Source organism: Crocodylus porosus, unplaced genomic scaffold (genome assembly GCF_001723895.1).
Source record: "Crocodylus porosus isolate Cpor-Errol unplaced genomic scaffold, CroPor_comp1, whole genome shotgun sequence".
NCBI classification, from domain to species: Eukaryota; Metazoa; Chordata; order Crocodylia; family Crocodylidae; genus Crocodylus; species Crocodylus porosus.
Genome location: NW_017728934.1, coordinates 2,796,476 through 2,814,553, shown reverse-complemented (window position 1 = coordinate 2,814,553; position 18,078 = coordinate 2,796,476). Strand labels below are relative to the sequence as shown.

The window sequence follows — 18,078 nt, the reverse complement described above, 5'->3', positions numbered from 1 at the left end:
AAGTTCTGCAAGTTTCAACATTCCCAGTCTAGAGGAAGTAGAATTAAACTTGCAGGAAAGGACATGATTCCCCAATGAACATAAACTGGCATCTGACTACTACTGTTGACAGGGAAACACCAGCAGAAGATCTTGCCTGATAGCTTTCACTATTGTATTGGGGGAGGGGGCGGTATATATGTTTTAACCTGAAAACCCATTTTGAATTCCCATTTCAGAAAACCCATTCTGAAGCCCACCAATGCGATGCCGCAGCTGGCAAAGCAAACAAAACTCTGGGTTGCATCTACTGATGCATCTCAAGCAAGACCCAGGAAGTCATTCTCCTGCTTTACTTGGCCCTGGTGAGGCCGCAGCTGGAGTACTGCATCCAATTCTGGGCTCTGCACTTTAGAAAAGATGTGGAGAAGCTTGAGAGAGTCCAGAGGAGAGCCGCGCGCATGATCAGAGGACAACAGAACAGGCCTTATGAGAAGACTGAGAGCCATGGGACTCTTCAGCCTGAAAAAGCATAGGCTCAGGGGTGACTTGGTGGCAATCTATAAATATATAAGGGGTGTGCGTCACACCCCTGAGAGAACATCTCTTCACTAGGGCATCCCAAGGGAAGACAAGGTCCAATGGTCACAAACTCCTGGAAGACTGTTTTAGGCTGGACATAAGGAAAAACTTCTTTACTGTCCAAGTCCCCAGAGCCTGGAATAGACTCCCCCCGGAGGTGGTGCAAGACACCCTTCTGGACTCTTTCAAGAAACACTTGGATGCTTATTTTGCTGGGATCATTTGACCCCAGCTGAGTTCCTGCCCTTTGGGCAGGGGGCTGGACCCGATGATCTTGTGAGGTCCCTTCCAGCCCTAATGTCTATGAAATCTATGAATTCTGTTAGCTTTGGTAAAATACATGACTATTTTGAAGTAAGATTTTGCCAGGCTAACATGGGACCCGATTCTCATTTATGTGACAGAAGTGTAAAGGAGCTGTGTGGAATGATGTAGTGGGTGCGTCTACATGATGTGTTTAATGCACAGAAGACTAATTCTACTGCGCACTACCATGATGGGCAAAGCCCATGCTAATGTGGAGTAGATTTAGTCCAATGTGCAGTAGTAGCATCACAAAAAAAACATTTATCTGTGCTAATATGCAGTAGCACCACTTGTTAGTACCTGTCATTACAACGCATTAATGAATGTGCAGACGCACCCAGTATTTTACAAATTAATGGGAACATGCACAATCAGGTGATTGTGCATACCATCTGGGACAGCCCCAAGTCTGAAGACCTATGCCACATGTTCAATTTAAAGCACCATACAAATCAGCCACAAAGATGTTCTACAATAAGTGGAACATCTTTGTGACTGGTTTGTCATTTTATGGTACCATATATTGGCTGAACTTACAGCATGCTGCAATTTATGACATGATTTAACATGTTATTTGTTCCATAAATGTGCTGTCTGCCAGGGCCTAAAGTCTAATGAGGGAGCATGGTACACAAAGGGGGGGGCATGAGGCTCTGCAGGATCAGAAGACCTCAGATTTTGATTTTATGCTGAAAGATTAAAATGATTTGTGGGAAATGACCCCATTTCCCAACTGACAGTCCTGCTAACAGATGAGTGTTTAGCAATGTAGCTGCAAGATGAGATCTGGCAAGGAGGGGAAGTTCTGGCAGTCTGCTCTAATCAGACAAGAAATAAACTCAGTGTTTGTTTTCCTTTTGGAATTCCTCCTTCCTTCTCAATATAGAAATCAAAGTAAAAGTAATCAGTAGAAACCTGGGTATATTCATTTCAGGTTCCTGGTTCTTAAAGCTGATAGGTGCAGGTTGCCAGCCCAGCAGCTGGCAGCACAGAGATGGTAAGTGCCCCTGTTGCAGGCACTGAGCAGAGGGGCATAGGATCAGAACGCTCCTGCCCCAGAAGAAGGACTTGAGTCTCAGAGATTTGTGGTCCAAGCTGCGTTCTCTCAGCCTAGTGATGTTACCTTAAACAGAAAGAAAAGTGAGATACGTTCACACCAAGTTAACATTTACATTGAACAGTATCCCACTGCTGTCCAGCATGGAAGGAAGGAATGGGTGGGTGGCTTTGAGTAAAGACTCCAAGCCAAAGTCATGCCCTGGAGAGAAGAATGGTAAAACTTTACCTTGGGCGGCTGGCTACAGTCACCTTCTTAGGTGGCTCTAGCTTGCTGCTGCGGAGAGCACCTTGAGGGGTTGTCCGCTGGGTTACAGAGACTGGGGAAGGAAAGGGAAGATCAGCATGACCCACAGCCTCATCAAGCCAAGCATCTAGCAGACAAGCAATGCAAGGATACTGTGACATGGCTGCCCATAATACCAGCCCCCTGGACTTGACCTGGCCTGTGCCCCAGGGACCCTGGACACCTCTGTATTCTGCCTGGCACATTGACCTGCCAAATCCTCTTGTTCACAGAGCTTGACCCTACAGGGAATTCCCCATCAGTACCACTGAGCCTAGGATAGAGCATGGGGAATGATCTTCCATACAACTGGTTTCTGACAGAAGTTTGGGTTTTCCACTAAATGAAATCCTTGGTACAAAGCACCTGCTTCAAAGATTATTTGATTTTTCCTTAAATGCCTGAAAGCTGAAACATTTCAATTTCAACATGCCCCCGCTATGCCTCATGCCCCATTCTCCTCTGTGGGTGGGTTCCCCTGTGGACATTCACCTTCCACAAGACACCAAGGCCTTTTCTGTATCACCCCTCCTTGCCAACGAAGAACAGGATGCAGCACAGGAGATGTAGGCCAATGGTAAGCTCCCTCCCAGCCCTCTCGTGTCTATTAATCAATATTATCCCCAGAGTTCAAGTGAGGAACTGAGGCATGGGGGGGAAGGGAAGAGAGGGTGTGACTGGCCCACGGGCATATACTGAACCAGTGTCAGACCCATCTCCACTGCCTGTGAACCTCACTGCTCTAGTGCCCCCAATTCAAGTGTCTAATAGAGACCAATTCACAGCAGGCACTGGTGTCAGAGAGGCAGTGCCAGGGCCTAGCGTCAAGGGGAAGCAAGAGCAGTAAGAGACTTTGTAGTGACTAGCAGATAGAGGAACTGCTTGAAGACAGAGAGGCAGCTCTCAGGAGCAAGGGCCAGAGCGTTGAAGATGCCGGGGTTAGAGCTGCTAGCTTAGATTATGTTAAAGATGCAGAGAGGTGCTTCCATTGTGAACATGACACAAGGGATGGAGCAAAGGGGAAGAGCCTACAGCAGGATCCCAGGACAAAGCTGTAGCCCCTGGATTGTAGCTATCTGCCCTCATTGTTCAAATCCTGGAAAGTCATCCAGGATTTGAAGAGAGAGAGAGAGGTCCCAGGGGAGAAGGGTAGTGTAGGAAGCTCCCCTAGCCCCTGCTGCTGAGAGAATAAGAAGCTCCCTTTGCATTAGAGGGCTGCAACATAATAGGCAACTAAAGTAGGAACAGCTGCAGGAAAGTAAGCAGCCAGAAGCTAAAGATAGGAGCTACAAGGCAGTGAGGGACTAAAAAGCTAGCTGCATGGCCACAAGCACGAAGGGCAGAGCTCCAAGCAGGTAAGAAGGCAATGCCTGCAGCTTAATTGCTCAAACTGCAGCACAAGGGCAACTACTCATTAAGTAAAAGGGAAGAGCCCTGTGGAGGGTCAGTGGAGGCTATGCCCAGAAGGGGTGGAGCTCAGGGGAGCATAAACCTTGGCTCCTAAGCCAGAGTAGTCAGTTCAGCCCTGAACCTTGCTGTGAGAAGAGCTAGAAAGTGGCACAGAGACAAGCTCAGGTATCTGGGAAAGCTGGAGGGAGGATTACTTAATGGAGGGTAGGCGTTTGCATGGTCCTGGAGAAAGAAGAGAAGTGATTTGTGTCTCTTTTTACAAACTTAGACAATTTGGAAGTTTGGGTATGGCTGGGAGCAAAAGTGCAGCCCTGTGAGGGTCAGGGACCCTGTGGGCTGAAGGTGGTATAGGGCCAGAGTGTCCAGTGAAGGCATTTAGAGCAAGACCTGCAAGGCATAGGTGTGGCTATGCAGGAGCTTGTAGGGCCCTGGCAAGGGCCTGCAGGGCTACAACTGGTGTCACAGGCAGTGCCAGGGCCTAGTGCCAAGGGGAAGTGGAACAGAGGGCTATCAAAGGCCTGGAGCCTGAAATAGTAGCCATTTCTGCCTGGTACTAAGGGGAAGAGGAGGGGTTCTGCTAGGGACAGGGAATAGAGCCTGATGAGGAGCAGGAACAGGTGAAGCACCCAAAGCTTACTGATCTCTGAGGGCAGTATCCCTAATTGTATCACTTTGCCAGCAACATGTGGCAGATAAGACCTCAGGGTGATACCCTGGGAGGCAGGAGTGGGGTAGAACAGGACTAGTGAAGTCACTGGGGGTGCTACCACCACCTACACACCTGCGTCCTATTACAGGTGGCTCATGCAGCCCAGCACTGGAGCCTTCAGCTCGCCAGCCTGAGCTGTCACCCCTCCAAGAAATCCACGTGCTTTGGCTCCCAAAACCACTTCTCACCTCGCTGTCCGGATGCACTGGGCCTCAGGAGCCCCTTTGCCCCAGCAGACCCCTGGCCCAGGAGCTGTGGCTGGCTGGATTTCCTTGGCACTGCAGCCTGGCTCAGGGAAATAACTCGGCTGGCTGGTTTGGGAACAGCGGTGGGCACTGGGAGGCGGCTGGCAGGGATGGGGATGGCTGTGCTCCTAGCCCGCGCCTGGCAGGTGGATGTTGCAGTGGGTCTGGAGCTGGTTGGGAGCTGGGAGGAGTTGCTCCCACAGAGCTTAGCTGGACCTGAACGCAGAAAGAGAAGGGGGTGAGCTTGAAGGGCTGGATGTGACATTTGGATTCACTCAAGCTTCCCACCAGCTTGTCTCCCTTTTGGGGGAGCACCTGCCCTCCCCTTAGTCACTTGTACCAACTCACACTTAAAGCATGAGTCCTCCCCTTAGCAATTACAGTCCCTGACCCTCCACCCCTTTCCCCTGGCACTCATCTCCCCTGGCCAAAGAGAGCACAGCCACATTGCTCGCTGCCCAATGGGCTGGAGCAGGAGAGGCTTTTTGTACTGATTCCCTTGAGATGAGCCTTATTCCCTTAAGACCATTATTCTGCTTCCAGTTCAGTGGCTGACTCCTGTTGCTCAGGTTCTAGCTTAGCGGCTCATCCCACAAAAGACTGTAGCCACTGTTAAGGAGCTCTTTCCCATCTGCTGGGGCAGTGCTCTACGCACAAGCAGAGGCAGCCACAGCCCGTAGCACTGACACCTGGGAGCTCAATGATTCCCTGGGGGTCAAGTACCTGGTGCTGCTGCTAACTGCAGAGGTCTGCCTCCCCTTCTATCCAGAACTGGATAATTGAGGCAGATGGAAGGACTTGATCCTAGGGCTGGAAACACACAGCTGGTCCCCAAAAATTGGAGGACATGTTTCTGGTCTTGGAGCAATTGCTGTCTCTGTGTTGGCTGTGCTGGTTGGGAGCTGAATACAGCACAGCCCACAGCCTTGGCCATCATGCCCTAGAATCCCATTTCCACGTTGGGAGGGTGGATTTTTTTCCAAGCAATAAAAGCCCATTCTTTCTCCCCACCAAATGAAGGCTCTTCCCCAAGCTGGACACTAGATGGAGCTTGATCCCTGCTGGATGGGAAAGGCTTACATGCATGGAGATGCCACAGCGGTGATGGGGAATTACAAACGAGCCACCAGTCTCAGTGCAGCGCTTGGTGGAAACTCACTGAGGCACTGCGTATGCTGCGCTGTCTTCACCCAGGAGTGCTGGAGCTGCTGAACCTAAGCCAGTCTGTAGGGGTGCAAGGGAGGCTTCACTCCACCCTGCCCCCAATGCCATTAGTATGCTAAGGTGCTGGGGGGCAATCTTTGGCAGGCATGCCACAAATTAAGCCCCGTGTCCTTCGAGTGCCTCTGATCCCCTTCCTCTGCTGAATCGGTTGCTCTGTTTTCTGGCCCCTGCCTGATCTGCCACCATGTTCCTTGCTCCCTCCTTCATCTGCCACATACATGCAAAGGCTGCCCAGGCTTGTGCTACTCAATGCTAGGGGATGCAGAACATGCCCCTGCAGCTCACTCGGGGTGCAGAGAGCAGAATCTGCCCTGCTCAGGAGGCAGACCATTTCTCCCCACCCCGTGGAGCCTGGCCTTGGAAGCCTGGTTACCTGTATTAACAATTTGCAGGGACTCTGCTTTCCCTCGGGGTGAGGAAAGCTCCGGCTTGAGACGGGGCTGGGTGGGCGACGACCTGGGTCCTCTTGCTTCTTTCACTCTTATTGAAGGCGATGTGCGTCTGTTGGGGTTGTCCTGGAAGCTCAGCTAATGCAGTGAGAAAGGGTAAAGTGAGGTCAGCCTATAACTGGACCAAGTGAAGTGGGAGTTTGCTCCTCAGGCTTTGCTCATTTAAATGATTCAAGCAGATATGCTGCCAGTGGCTTCAAAGGCCTGCTCTGTGGCAGGCTCTGTTGGGCTCCATGTCCTCACTTTTAAGCCTTGGAGCAGTTGGAGTTGAGCATTTGGGTGTATTTGAGCTTCCAGATGTATTTGAGCTTCCAGATTTCACCAAGAGGAGAGAATTCACACACAGAGAATGGATTTGTCTCTCTGAGGGAGGGGAACTGAGAACAAATATTTTGCGCTCTGCAAAGTGGCTAAGTCGTGGTTTGAAAATCCATTCAGTGACCCACCCCTGGCAGACAGACTGTGCTGGGCCAAAAGCCAATGGTTCAGGCAGAATTCAGGCCTTCTTTTCTTAAGTCAGAGTTTCTTGCTCATACAGCTGTGAGGATGAAGCACCTGGAGGCTGCCCCATCTGCCTGAGGCTGTAGCCAAGCTGTGCTGCTGCTCAGAGCTCTTTCCCAAGCAACTGCACTTTGAAATGAGAAGCTGCTGGTTGGTTTTGCAGTTGCAAGAGGAAAGTGTGTGCAGCCGAAAGCTGATGGGCACCAGGTCCATGCCACACTAAAGGAGCTCTGAGCAACAGCAGGGAGGCACTGGCCCTACTTGCTGGGAAGCTAAGGAAAGCGAGGGGAGCAGCAGCTTGGTGGTAAGGTGGGGAGAGAAGCTCTGCTTTCCAGAAGGGAAAAGGGAAGGGGCTGGTTTCCAAACTAAGCCACCATTCGCATGCACTAAGACAAGGGAGAGCAATTAGCAGGCCTAGAGACCGGTGCCCCAGCAACATCCCCTCCCAGTGGCTAACCTACCTGCTTACTGCCGGCCAGTCTCTGTGGGGGCTGCGCCTTGCTGGGGGTCGATTCCTTCCGGGGCCTTTCACCCCCAGCCAGGCGGCTGCTCGCTCTGTGTCGGAGCCGGGCGTGAGCTGGTGCCACGGCGGTGCGGGGAGAAGGGCTCTTCCCTTTTGAGAGGAGCGTCCCCAGCTCCACTGTAGGCAGCAGCGCCCTGACAGGACTGTTCTTCACCACGAAGGTCTCGCGCCGGGGGCTTCTGGGACTCTTCCGCTCCTTGGACAAGAACCTGATGGGGGCTCGGGGCTCCCCGCCGAGGCTCAGCTCCGTCTCCTCCCGGGGTGAGGCCCGGGCGTTCTCCTTCGGCAGGTGGCACCTCTCCAGCTGCGTGGCCAGCCAGTTGGCCTCCTTCACAATCTCCTCCAACTTCTCAGGGCTCAATGGGCTCCAGTTTACCTGGTGCTCTCTTCTGGGGCCAATGCCCTCCTCCTTCACGACATTCGGGTCAATTCTTTGCGCCACGAATCTTTCAACCTGCTGGACAGGTCCAGCAGAGACTTCCTCCTTTTCCTCCGCACCAAGGCATTCTTCCTCCCGGCTGCAGGGGTGAGAACCAAATGCTACCAGCACCTGGGTGAAGGGGACAGTCCCCATCCTCCAGCACACAAATCTGCAAGGTTTATTCTGCAGGCAGGAGCAGGAAGGTATTTTATACCTTTCTGGATGCTACTTGGTTACAGCCCAGCCGAGTACTGATTGGAGCTAGTTATAACCTGCCTGACTCCCCTCCACAGGTTTAAAATGCCTGCTGGGACCTGATGTGTCCTTTTGGCTCCCATACATGCATCTGATCTGACAGGTGTTATAGGCCTGCCTGCAGCGATTCAGGACTTGAAGACCTGATCCTGAGCCCAGGCTCAGAAGTCACTTTACTAATAATATGACTGGTGCTCATGAAGAGAAGTGGTTTGTATTTATGCTGGCAGGTTCAGGCACCATGAGCAGGGATTAGCAACCTGTAGCCTGTCGGCTGGATCCAGTCCACAAAGATTTGCCATCTTGCCAGCAAAAGTGGGGTGGCAGGAGCTATCAGGTGGGAGGGCGAGGGGGGTGCGTGTGCAGGCAGCAGATTGTGGCTCTGCCCTGGCTCTGGACCATGCAGTCACCACCGCAAGATCCTGGCTCTGGTGCAGCTCCCTGCCCAGATGCCCACCCTGCCAGTGCTGCTGGGGCCAGTCTCCACAGAAACCCTGGCCTCACGGTCCTGCTATGCCTGGGGCCTCCATGGAAACTGGCTCCAGCGATGTGGGCAGAGGCTGCTAGGAAATGGAGTCCACCGTGGGCCTAATCTGGCTGGTGGGCTGGACTCTGCCAGCCCCTGCTCTACATCCATTTCATGATATAAAGCCTGGGGACTCTTTTCAGGGGGGAGGAGGAATGGGAGGGGGGTAAACTATATTAAAGCAACCCAAACCCAGTGAACTGTCTCCTCCTGATCCTGTCGAGCCCAAGCCAAAGTTCCCCTTCCCCACCAGCCCCTGGGAGAACAGAGCCGGAGTAACACAAAGCTAATGTGGAACATGTCTGATCACCCATTAGTCAATCTGGTTTCCTGGCACTTCTTGGCATAAGCACAAACGTGGGAGGACTTTCATGTGTGCAAGGAGCAAAAAAAAACCAGTAGGGGGAAAAGGATCATGGGGTAGATCCTCAACTGGCTTAAATCGGCACAGTTCTATTGGCTGCAATGAGGCCAAGTCAATTTACACCAGCTGAGGATGCGGCCCATCCGTCTTACCTGTCAGAAGGGGAGAGCTGACCAAAGTCAAATTTCTCATCAGTTATAAACTGTACCTCTGTAAAGAAACGGGACGCCATTACTTGTGCTGGAATTGATCCGGTGCCCCCATCTTGCAGTCTGGGTGCCTTTCATGGCTCGTGAGGCAGTATTCTAGCAAAGCCGTCGCACAGCCCAACACGTTACACTATTGAGTGCCTCAAGAATTCAATAATTCAGCCTCCCGATCCAGCTGTATTACCGACTTGCAGATGGAGGATTACGGAAAGGAGAGATTTGACGGCCTTGGGACTAGATTCTCCAATAGTGTGGATGAGTGTAACAACACCGACTTCAGTGGAGTTGCGTTGATATACATTGGCTAGGGATTTGCACCTGGTTTCTGGAAGGGCTGAGCAGACACAAATCCACTTAAAGGAAAGGTGATCTGTAGGTCCACTAGGCAGCTGGGTTAAAAGTAGGAGGGGCCTGTTGTTCTCCTTTTCTGGTGATTTGGTGTTCTCTCTTCCCTGTGGGTGTCTAAAAGCCCCATAAGTACCTAAATTGCCCTTAACATACACAGCTTAGCTGCACAGGTGCTCTCTACCTGTCTAATGGGAAAACTGAATTTGGGTCCAGGGTCCATCTACATTAAAGAGCCCTTCACAGACAGGTGCATTTTAATCACAGCTGCTCATATCTTTGGTTGTCTCTTAGCCCTCCTCATACCCCCAGTTTGGCCCTAAGCATTGCAGATGGCACGTGTACATGAGTACTATAGGCTGCCCTTCCTGAAGGGGAACATGACCTGCCCTGTGTGGTGAGAAGGGAAAATGGTGATGAGGATTTCCAAGGCATGCATGTAGCTTGAGTTAGTTGGTGTTTAGGTGGTTAGCAGGTGGTTAAAACTAATTCAGGCAAACTCAGCATCCCCAACCTAATGGCACAAAGAAAGCTCCAGGGTTTGGTTCTCAGAATGGAACAAAATGGAGTAAATGCAGAAGAGACTTGTTGTTTCCACACGCAGCGCCACACACAAATCAGTGCAAAACGCACAACCTCACTTGAATCCCTTACCTTCCTGTCTGGATGTCTCCATCTTCTCAGGAAGCATCACAGTGAAAACAGGCCAGGATTGATCTAAAAGCAAAATGCAGGGAAGTGTTAATTAAATCAATGCTCTTGCCCCAAGCAGATGGCAAAGATCTTTTTTTGTACTGTCACAGCTGATCCAAACCAAGAACAAGCCTATCCTTATAGGTGTTAGTTACTCGGCTAACTGTTTCCCAACTCCTCCTGCTGTTCGAACGCTGCCTCCTTACAGCTGGTCTGTCATCTCCTTCCTGGGAAGAGAACACGATTCTCCCAGTCCCAGACTGGTACTAGATGGCAGCTGCTTGAGTTTTTGCTGTGATCACCTGAGTTGGCAGGACTTAAGCTCAGACTGCAATGCTGATCCCTCTGGGCAACAACCGTGGTAATCCACTATGAAACAGTGGATTCCCCTGGATCAGGGGAAGTCCCAATCCTTCTGCCTCCTGCACAGAACTGATCTATATCAACCGGCTTGCCAAGATGGCTGAGAATAGCTCAGCCCAGCCCAGCCCCACAACTCCCTCTTAGAGTGGCTTTTTGGGCTCATCCTCACTGCAATGTTAGTTTATTTGGGTGCTTATACAACAGTCGCTGCTATACCTGCAGCTCATGTAGATACATACAGGATACCTTTAACGAACCTAGCTCAGATACCAGGAACTGCGTAGCTGCAGCAGTGCGGGACTGCTGCAGATTAAGTGCCAAAAACCTGCCCTGCTCTCAGGGCCTTTTGCAGCTATGTGCCACAAGGCTACATTGCCAGCCATGTCAGAGCTGGCCGATTTCAAACCAGCCTGGGGATGAGCTGCAGTCACTGCCATAATGATGGTGTAGATAGAACAGTGGTTCTCAACTTTTTTAGGCTCAAAACACCTCAACTCAAGGCACCCCACAGAACCTGCTCTTTGCTTTCACTCACTTTTTGACTATGGAAAAATTTATAGAGCAATGTTTTTTGTTGTTTCATAGATTGTAAGGCCAGAAGGGGCCTTGGGAGATCATCGGGCCCAGCCCCCTGCACCAAGCAGGAAAAACAACTGGGGTCAGATCTCCCCAGCAAGGCAAGGTAACTGTCCAGTCTCCTCTTGAAGATTTCCAGGGTAGATGATTGCACCATCTCTGGAGGGAGCCTATTCCACAGTCTGGACACCCTAACTGTGAAGTTTTTCCTAAGTTGAGCCTGATTCGATCTTCCAGGAGTTTGTGGCCATTACTCCTGGTTTTTCCCCTCAGGTGCCCTGGGGAACAGTTGCTCACCGAGCCCTTGATGTACTCCCCTGGTGTAGCGGTAAGCTGGTACCAGGTCCCCTCTCAGTCTTCTTTTTTCAGGCTGAAGAGTCCCAGATCCCTCAGCCTTTCCTCATATGACTTGCCATGATCATACGGGTGGCTCTTCCGACTCTCTTAAGCTTGTCCATGTCCTTATTAAAGTGTGGTGCTCAGAACTGGACGCAGTACTCCAGCTGCGGTCTCACCAGTGCTGAGTCGAGTGGAAGAGTCACCTCCTTGGCTTTGCTGGAGATGCATTGATTGATGCATGCTGGAGTATTATTTGCCCTACTGGCTACAGCATCGCACTGCCGGCCCAAATTCATACTGTGGTCCATTATGACCCCCAGGTCCCCTTCATTCATGGTGTGCTGGTCAGTTTGGTGCCACCAAGCCTGTAAGTGTGTTGGGGGTTGCCTGTCCCAAGATGGAGCACTTTACATTTCTCAAAGTGGAACTTCATCAGGTTCTGAACTCGCTATCCTGCCTAGGTCCACCTGTAACTGTAGCTCATCTTCGAGCATTACCACGCTTCCCCATAACTTGGTGTCGTCTGTGAACTTGGCCAGTGAGCTCTTCACCCCCACATCCAAATCATTAATAAAGTACTGAACTGAGCACTGACCACTGCACGACACCCTTGCCCACTTCTTGCCAGGATGACACAGGTCTGTTCACTACAACTCTCCGAGTCCTATGCTGCAGCTAGTTTTTTACCCACCTGACTGTCTCAGAGTTAAGCCCATAATCCTCCAGTTTTCTTGGGAGGACATCATGGGATACTAGATCAAAGGCCTTTTGGAAAATCAAAGGCCTTTTGGAAACAGGTCAGAATGTTTTTAACGCTGTGGATTCCTATTTGGGACCTCTGGGTTTCTCTCATGTGTCGTGTTTACAGACCTAGGAGTGGTAAAAGTGTGTGGTGCCCTTGAAAGGATCTCAAGGTGCACCAATGTGCTGCAGCCCCTTGGTGCAGATGCACCCCAAACCGTGTTCAAATGCAGGTCCCTCGCTTGAGGTAAGTGCTGCTTTGGGCTGGCCGGCCCATTGGGATAGGAGTGTGTAACTTGAACACTGCTGATGCTCAGTCTGGTAGGGCAGGGGGGATGCAGAAGGGTGAAAGACAATTGCTCCTCAACTGCTAAGCATGCTGCAAACCCCACATGGAAGGCATATATATGCTCCTAGTGTGTGGTTGCTCTCCCTTCAGATCACCTAACTCCAAGGCAAGGCTTTGAATCCACTTTAATCAGTGTAGAAAAGCTCTTTAACCCCCCCCTCCCTTTTTTTTTTTTAATTTCTAGTTCCCAGCCTAGCAACACAAGGTTTTCAGCATAATGGAGACAAGGATCCAAGATCTGTGAAGCTAACATCTCACTCCCACTATCTTCCTAGTGTGTATTCAGATGCACTTAGTGGGGAAGCCATTGTGTTGAGTTCCTATACTGCTCCCATTACATTCAAGCACTGTAGGTGCTTTATAAACTTCCCACTGACCCCAAAAAAAGTTGGATTAAGGTGTTCTCCTGGGAAGTCCTGCAAGCTAATGTAGAATAATTTCCTCTTCTAGAGCAGGTCACAGTGTTCCCATTACTATTGCATATCAATATTCATAGCTAACATGTAGCAATTGCTATGGCATTTCTAGCCTTATTTCCTGTCCGCTCTACTTCTTGCATAACAATTTAAAAAGTGGTGGCAATTATCACAATGAGAAGGCAGGGACTGCGCTGCGTGTAAGAACTCTCCAAGTCTGCTGGCAGAGAGCTGCTAAGACCCCATGATGCCATTAAGAACTGCTGTAGGTTAATGGGCACTAGCAAATTCATGATGGAGCTTTACAGGAATTTTTTTGCTGATTGTTGTCACAAGAAACGGAGCATCCGTAAGAGTGAACAAACCTTGGCTTTTCTCCCTTTTTTTCCCCCCAATTTGTACATTTGAGTTTCACTTTTTCTCTTCTCCCCTTGCTTAGGCCCACTGCAGCAGCATCTCTTCTCCCCTGCCACTTGAAGGGAAAAAGAGTGACACAGGAGGGCAGCTTGTAGAGCTAAGTGGGGTTCTTTTCTTGGGACCGCATACGATACACAAAGCTGTAGGAACTAGATGGATGGAGTTAAAAGGGTCTGTTTTCAGATTAACCACTTTTCTGGCCATTAAGAACTATTTCTTTGACATTCAAACCCTAATGGCCATAAGCAGCTGTAGCAATGCTTTGTGAAAGGGAGGAAAAGGAATCATAGTCTATCTTACTCTGGTTTGGTAGAGTATTTACACAATCCTCACTACAGTTTTTAAGAGCTATAATTTCCACTCAGCCTCTAGACCTAGTGTATCTACTCTTTGAAAGCTTTCTACAAGAATTACATGCAGTCTCATACAAAAAGAAATTCACTTCTGTGCTTTCAAGAAGAAAGAAGCTCTGACATCCCCCCCATCTTGTCAAGAATGATATGAAACAGTTTGTAGCAGGGCATCTGCCATGCCTGCCACTTTAAGGTTTCAAGTTGGCAGTGGAGCATCCCGCAGGTGGGTGCTAGCCTCAAGGTAGCACATGACCCCAAGAGGGCCCTGGGATTGGCTGAGGGGGCAGAGCAGTCTCCTTTTTAACCCAGGTCCTCAGAGGGAAGCAGTAGTCTGAGCTGAGCAGGCTAATGGGTAACATCAGGCTGAGCTGCTTCTGGAATATCTTGGCAGTAAGGGCAGGAGCTATGGGGATGGCAGGAGACTCCTGGTCCTCGGTATGACCTGAAACTGCATCCTGCCAAGGAAGGGTGGCCTGGTGGGACTTCCTGTGGCAGGGGAGTCCCCAAGAAATGCCAGGTCATTTGCTTCCCCGGTGAAAGGTGAGGAGGGGTACTTGAAAACCCCAGCCACTGCCTGAGGGCAGGTTACAATACCAGAGGAGAGTGGGGTCAGGCAAGCGCAGCATTGGGACTGCCTGTGCCCAGTGTAGGGGGCCAGGCATAGCAGCAGCCACCTGAGCCCCACAGCATGGAAGACCCCAGTGAGGGGGCAGAGAGAGTGTGGCCCTAGGAGGGGGGCAGAAGGCCCAGAGAGGGGGCTGAGTGATAGTGAAGTGGCACAGAGGAGGGGCAGAAGACCCAGTGAAGTGGTCAGTACATAAATGGCCCAGTTGAGGGTGGTAGAGATGAGTAGCCCTAATGAGGGGCAGAATTACTGAATTGTGAATAGGGAAATACTGCATGTGATAATATAGAAAGACCAGATGTGAGAACCAATATCAGTGAGGCATGGGACATACGTAAGGAGAGGTTGGTGCATGTATCAAGTCCCTTAGCATCGGGAGGGAGAGCAATGGGAAGCCTCCCGCCTTAGGAACAGCAATCTTATTTCCATCAAGGTGTGGCAGGCGAGTGAGATAGAGGCTTAGCTCTGAATTGGCAGGTGGCTGGCACTGAGACCCAACCCTAAAGGCCAGTCTGTTACACAGCTCTTCCCTAACTTCTCTAACTGGCTTTCTGTTCTTTCCTGCTACTTCTCTTGCTACATCTTTCTGCACAAGAGCCAGCTTAAGTCTTTGACAGGTGAGGGATTCCCTCTAAGAAGGGATGAAACACTTATGTTTCCCCTGGGCAAGAAGTACCACTTTCATGTGCTTATTAATCCCTCTTCCATTATTTGCTATACCTCTTTGGACTAGCTTTATTTCCAACATCTTTAGTCAGCTCTCTGCCACCTGTAATTGTACAGAAGCAGCAGCTCTCTTCTGGACAGGCCATACAAGAGGCAGCTATTTTGTATGACTCAGAGCAGAATGGAAAACACTTTCTTCTCTTTCGCCAGAGTAGAGATTTGAGAATTGACCTAATTTAGAGTCTATGAATTTAACCTTATCATGTAAGAAAAATCTGTCTTGGCCTTTTTTTAAAATAATCAAAATATCACTGTTTTAATTGAAAATAAATATAGATAACAACTAGAAGCACAGCTTCTTTTCTCTGGCTCCACAACAGACCATTTGTGTGGCCTTGGGAGGTCACTACTTCTCTGCCTACTTTTTTTGGGTGTTGCAAGACAACTTTAATAATGTATACAGGATGCTTTGAGATCTTGAGATGGACAGTATAGAAGAACAACACATTCTTCTGGTTTTAGTATGTTCATTTTTTCTCTCTTTCCCAATCAAGTGCTACCTTGTCAATTTGCCAGGAGATCAGTACTTATGGACTGCATAAAATAAGGGGATAAGACGACCCCGTCTCCTACGAATATTGTTGTATAACCTGCAGAAGCTAGAGGCTATAATACTTGAATTCAAGTTAAGCAGCCTAAAGAGAACAGTAGCCAAGGACCACAAAATGTTTTGGAAAATTCTGGCTGCCAACACTACTGGAGAAGAGCATACATCTCAGCAAAAAGGCTAAATTCCTAGGTTTATGGCAGGGACCTCATAAGGACATCTAGACAAGCCTTCCACTCAAGGCAGGATTGTCCCTGACTAAACCATCCCAGCCAAGCGTCTGTTCAACCAGCTCTTGAAAAGTTCCAGGGAGAGAAAGTCCACAACTGTTCTAGGTGCCCGGTCCAATGCTTGACCACCCACATAGGAGGAACTTTCTGACTAACCTCCAACTAAACTTCCTCTACTGCAGCTTGAGCCTATTGCCTACGGCCACAAAGAAAAGCCAATCTATATTCCCTCCAGATTTGACTAGTTGCAAACAGTTATCCAATCCCCGCCAGTTTTCTCTTCTCCAGACTACATAACCCAAGCTCTTTTAGTCTTTTCCCATAAGTCATACTTCCCAGGCTCTAATAACTCTTCACTCTGCTCTGGACTCTTTCCAAGCTGTAGACATCTTTCTTGAAGTGAGGGGCCCCAAACTTGAGAACAGCCCTCAGGGAAGACCACACCAATGCTGAATAGAGTGGATGAATTGCTTCCTTTGATTTGCAAGTGACTCCAGCTTATATAATCCAGTTGGCTCTTTTTTGCTACAAGAGCACACTGTTGGCTGATATTCAGCTTATGGTTTACTGTAACCCCCAGGTCCTTCTACAGTGGTGCAGCCTAGCCAGTCACTCCCCAGTCTATATTTTGTGCATGCAATTCATTCTACCCCAAGTGAAGGACCCTGAACTTTGTCTTTGCTGAATTTTGTCTGACTCCAGTCTATTCTGCTCATCTTGGAACCTAGCCTACCCTCCAGAGGGCCTGCAACTCCACCCAAGTATCAAGGGCAGGTGGATTGGGCTGTAATTCCCCAGTTCCTCCTCCTTCCCCTTCTTAAAGATGGGCACTGTATTTGTCCTTTTTTTCCCCAGTCATCTGGGACCCCACCCAACCTCCACGCGGTCTCGGATAGCCAATGGCTCTGAAGTTATCTCGGCTAATTCCTCCACTACACTACGGCACATCCTTATCGTGTCTCTAATTCCTTACCTGTTCTACCATTACCTTAGGCTGCCTGACTCCTTCCTTCATCTCTGCTGCCAACTCTGCTTGTCATCTGGTAGCTGCCTCTATTTGTGAAGACTGAAATAAAGAAGGCATTAAATACTTCAGCCTTTTCCACATCCTACATAACTAGGTTGCCTTCTGTATTCTGTAAGGGACCTACAGTTTCTTTGATCTTCCTCTTGACATACTTGCAGAATCCTTTTTTATTGCCTCTTATGTCCCTCGCCAGCTCCTTCTCAAATCATGCCTTGACTTTCCTTATTTTCTGCTTATGCAATACTTTTCTACCCTTCCCTAGTATTTTGATCAAGCTTATTCTTCCCCCCCCCCTTGAGTTTCAACTGGCTGAAGAGACTGCTGTCTAGCCAGACTGGTCGCCTGTTGGCTTTCCCAATCTGCCATTAAACAAGGGGTGTGCACCAGGACCAGGGGGAACATCTGTTCACCAGAGCGCCCCAAGAGATAGCAAGGACCAAAAACTCCTTCAAGACCATTTTATGCTGGACACAAGGAAAAATGTCTTTACTGTCTGAGCCCCCAAGACCTGGAACAGACTCCCTCCAGAAGTGGTGCAGGCACCTACTCTGGACTCATTCAAGAAATGTTTGGGAGCCTCTGACCCTAGCTGACTTCCTGCCCCTGGGGCAGGGGGGCTGGACTTGATGATCTTCAAGATCCCTTCCAGCCCGGAGAGCACGCTCCTGTGCCCTTTTAAAAGGGGCTCCTTGAAGTACAGCCAGTTGGACTTGCCACCTAAGGGATCCTGCCCACCAGGACCCCCGCGTCTGCTGAAATCCAGCATCTTCCTCCTGCAGCTCCCCTCCCTGGACAACCTCACTTCACGGTCACCATCACCCACGTTTTCCCTTCTCAACCTTCCTCCCTGGCTGTAAGCAGCAAGTCGGGAAGAGCCCCCCCACCTGGCCTCTCCCCCGTCTAGCCTAGAACAACCGAGAAGTCGCTCCAGGCCGCTGCCCGCTCCGGGACCCCGCCGGGCTGCTTCCTGCACGGCTCTGCCCCCTCCCCACGGCTGCCCCGGCCGGCCCCAGCGCTCCGCTTCGGAGGCTTCCGCTGCCTGCTTACGGACCGTCTTGGGGGGCTTCTAGCAGGCTCTGATGAGGGGCAAAGCTGTCACTCACCTGCGCCTGGGACGGGCCCTGCTGCTTCGATCCTCCACCAGGGCCGGGGGCCGCTCGTCCCCGTTTTAAACGAAGAGGCTGCGGCTCTGGCAGGGGCCCAGGGCAGCCCGCACGGGGAGAGCCGGCCCCCCGCCCCGCTCACCAGCTCCGCGCGCTCCGGCCAGGCCAGCGGGGGGGGCGTGG

The 18,078-nt window shown here is 50.4% G+C and overlaps 2 protein-coding genes across 3 annotated transcripts in view; one reads left to right on the top strand and one right to left on the bottom strand.

Moving 5' to 3' along the window:
* Nucleotides 1-18,072, bottom strand: part of PSRC1 (proline and serine rich coiled-coil 1) — a 28,950-nt gene extending 10,878 nt beyond the window's left edge. Inside the window, exons 1-8 of one of the 2 annotated variants that reach the window (XR_002103067.1) lie at nt 18,038-18,072; nt 10,045-10,107; nt 8,989-9,046; nt 7,209-7,788; nt 6,171-6,324; nt 4,517-4,789; nt 2,153-2,243; nt 1,158-1,990 (exon numbers count right to left, since the gene is read on the bottom strand). Coding sequence is in view for 1 of the 2 variants with exons in the window: in XM_019546291.1 (XP_019401836.1) it covers nt 2,149-2,243; nt 4,517-4,789; nt 6,171-6,324; nt 7,209-7,788; nt 8,989-9,046; nt 10,045-10,081 (1,197 nt within the window). In the remaining variant the exon portion in view is untranslated. Of the gene's footprint in view, nt 1-1,157; nt 1,991-2,148; nt 2,244-4,516; nt 4,790-6,170; nt 6,325-7,208; nt 7,789-8,988; nt 9,047-10,044; nt 10,108-18,037 lie in introns of those variants that run through there. The other variant, XM_019546291.1, reaches the window with a different exon arrangement.
* The window catches only part of PPIL1 (peptidylprolyl isomerase like 1), a 9,572-nt gene continuing 5,499 nt past the window's right edge, over nt 14,006-18,078 (top strand). Inside the window, exon 1 of the mRNA XM_019546292.1 lies at nt 14,006-14,025. The gene's annotated coding sequence lies outside the window, so the exon portion shown is untranslated. The remainder of the gene's footprint in view (nt 14,026-18,078) is intronic.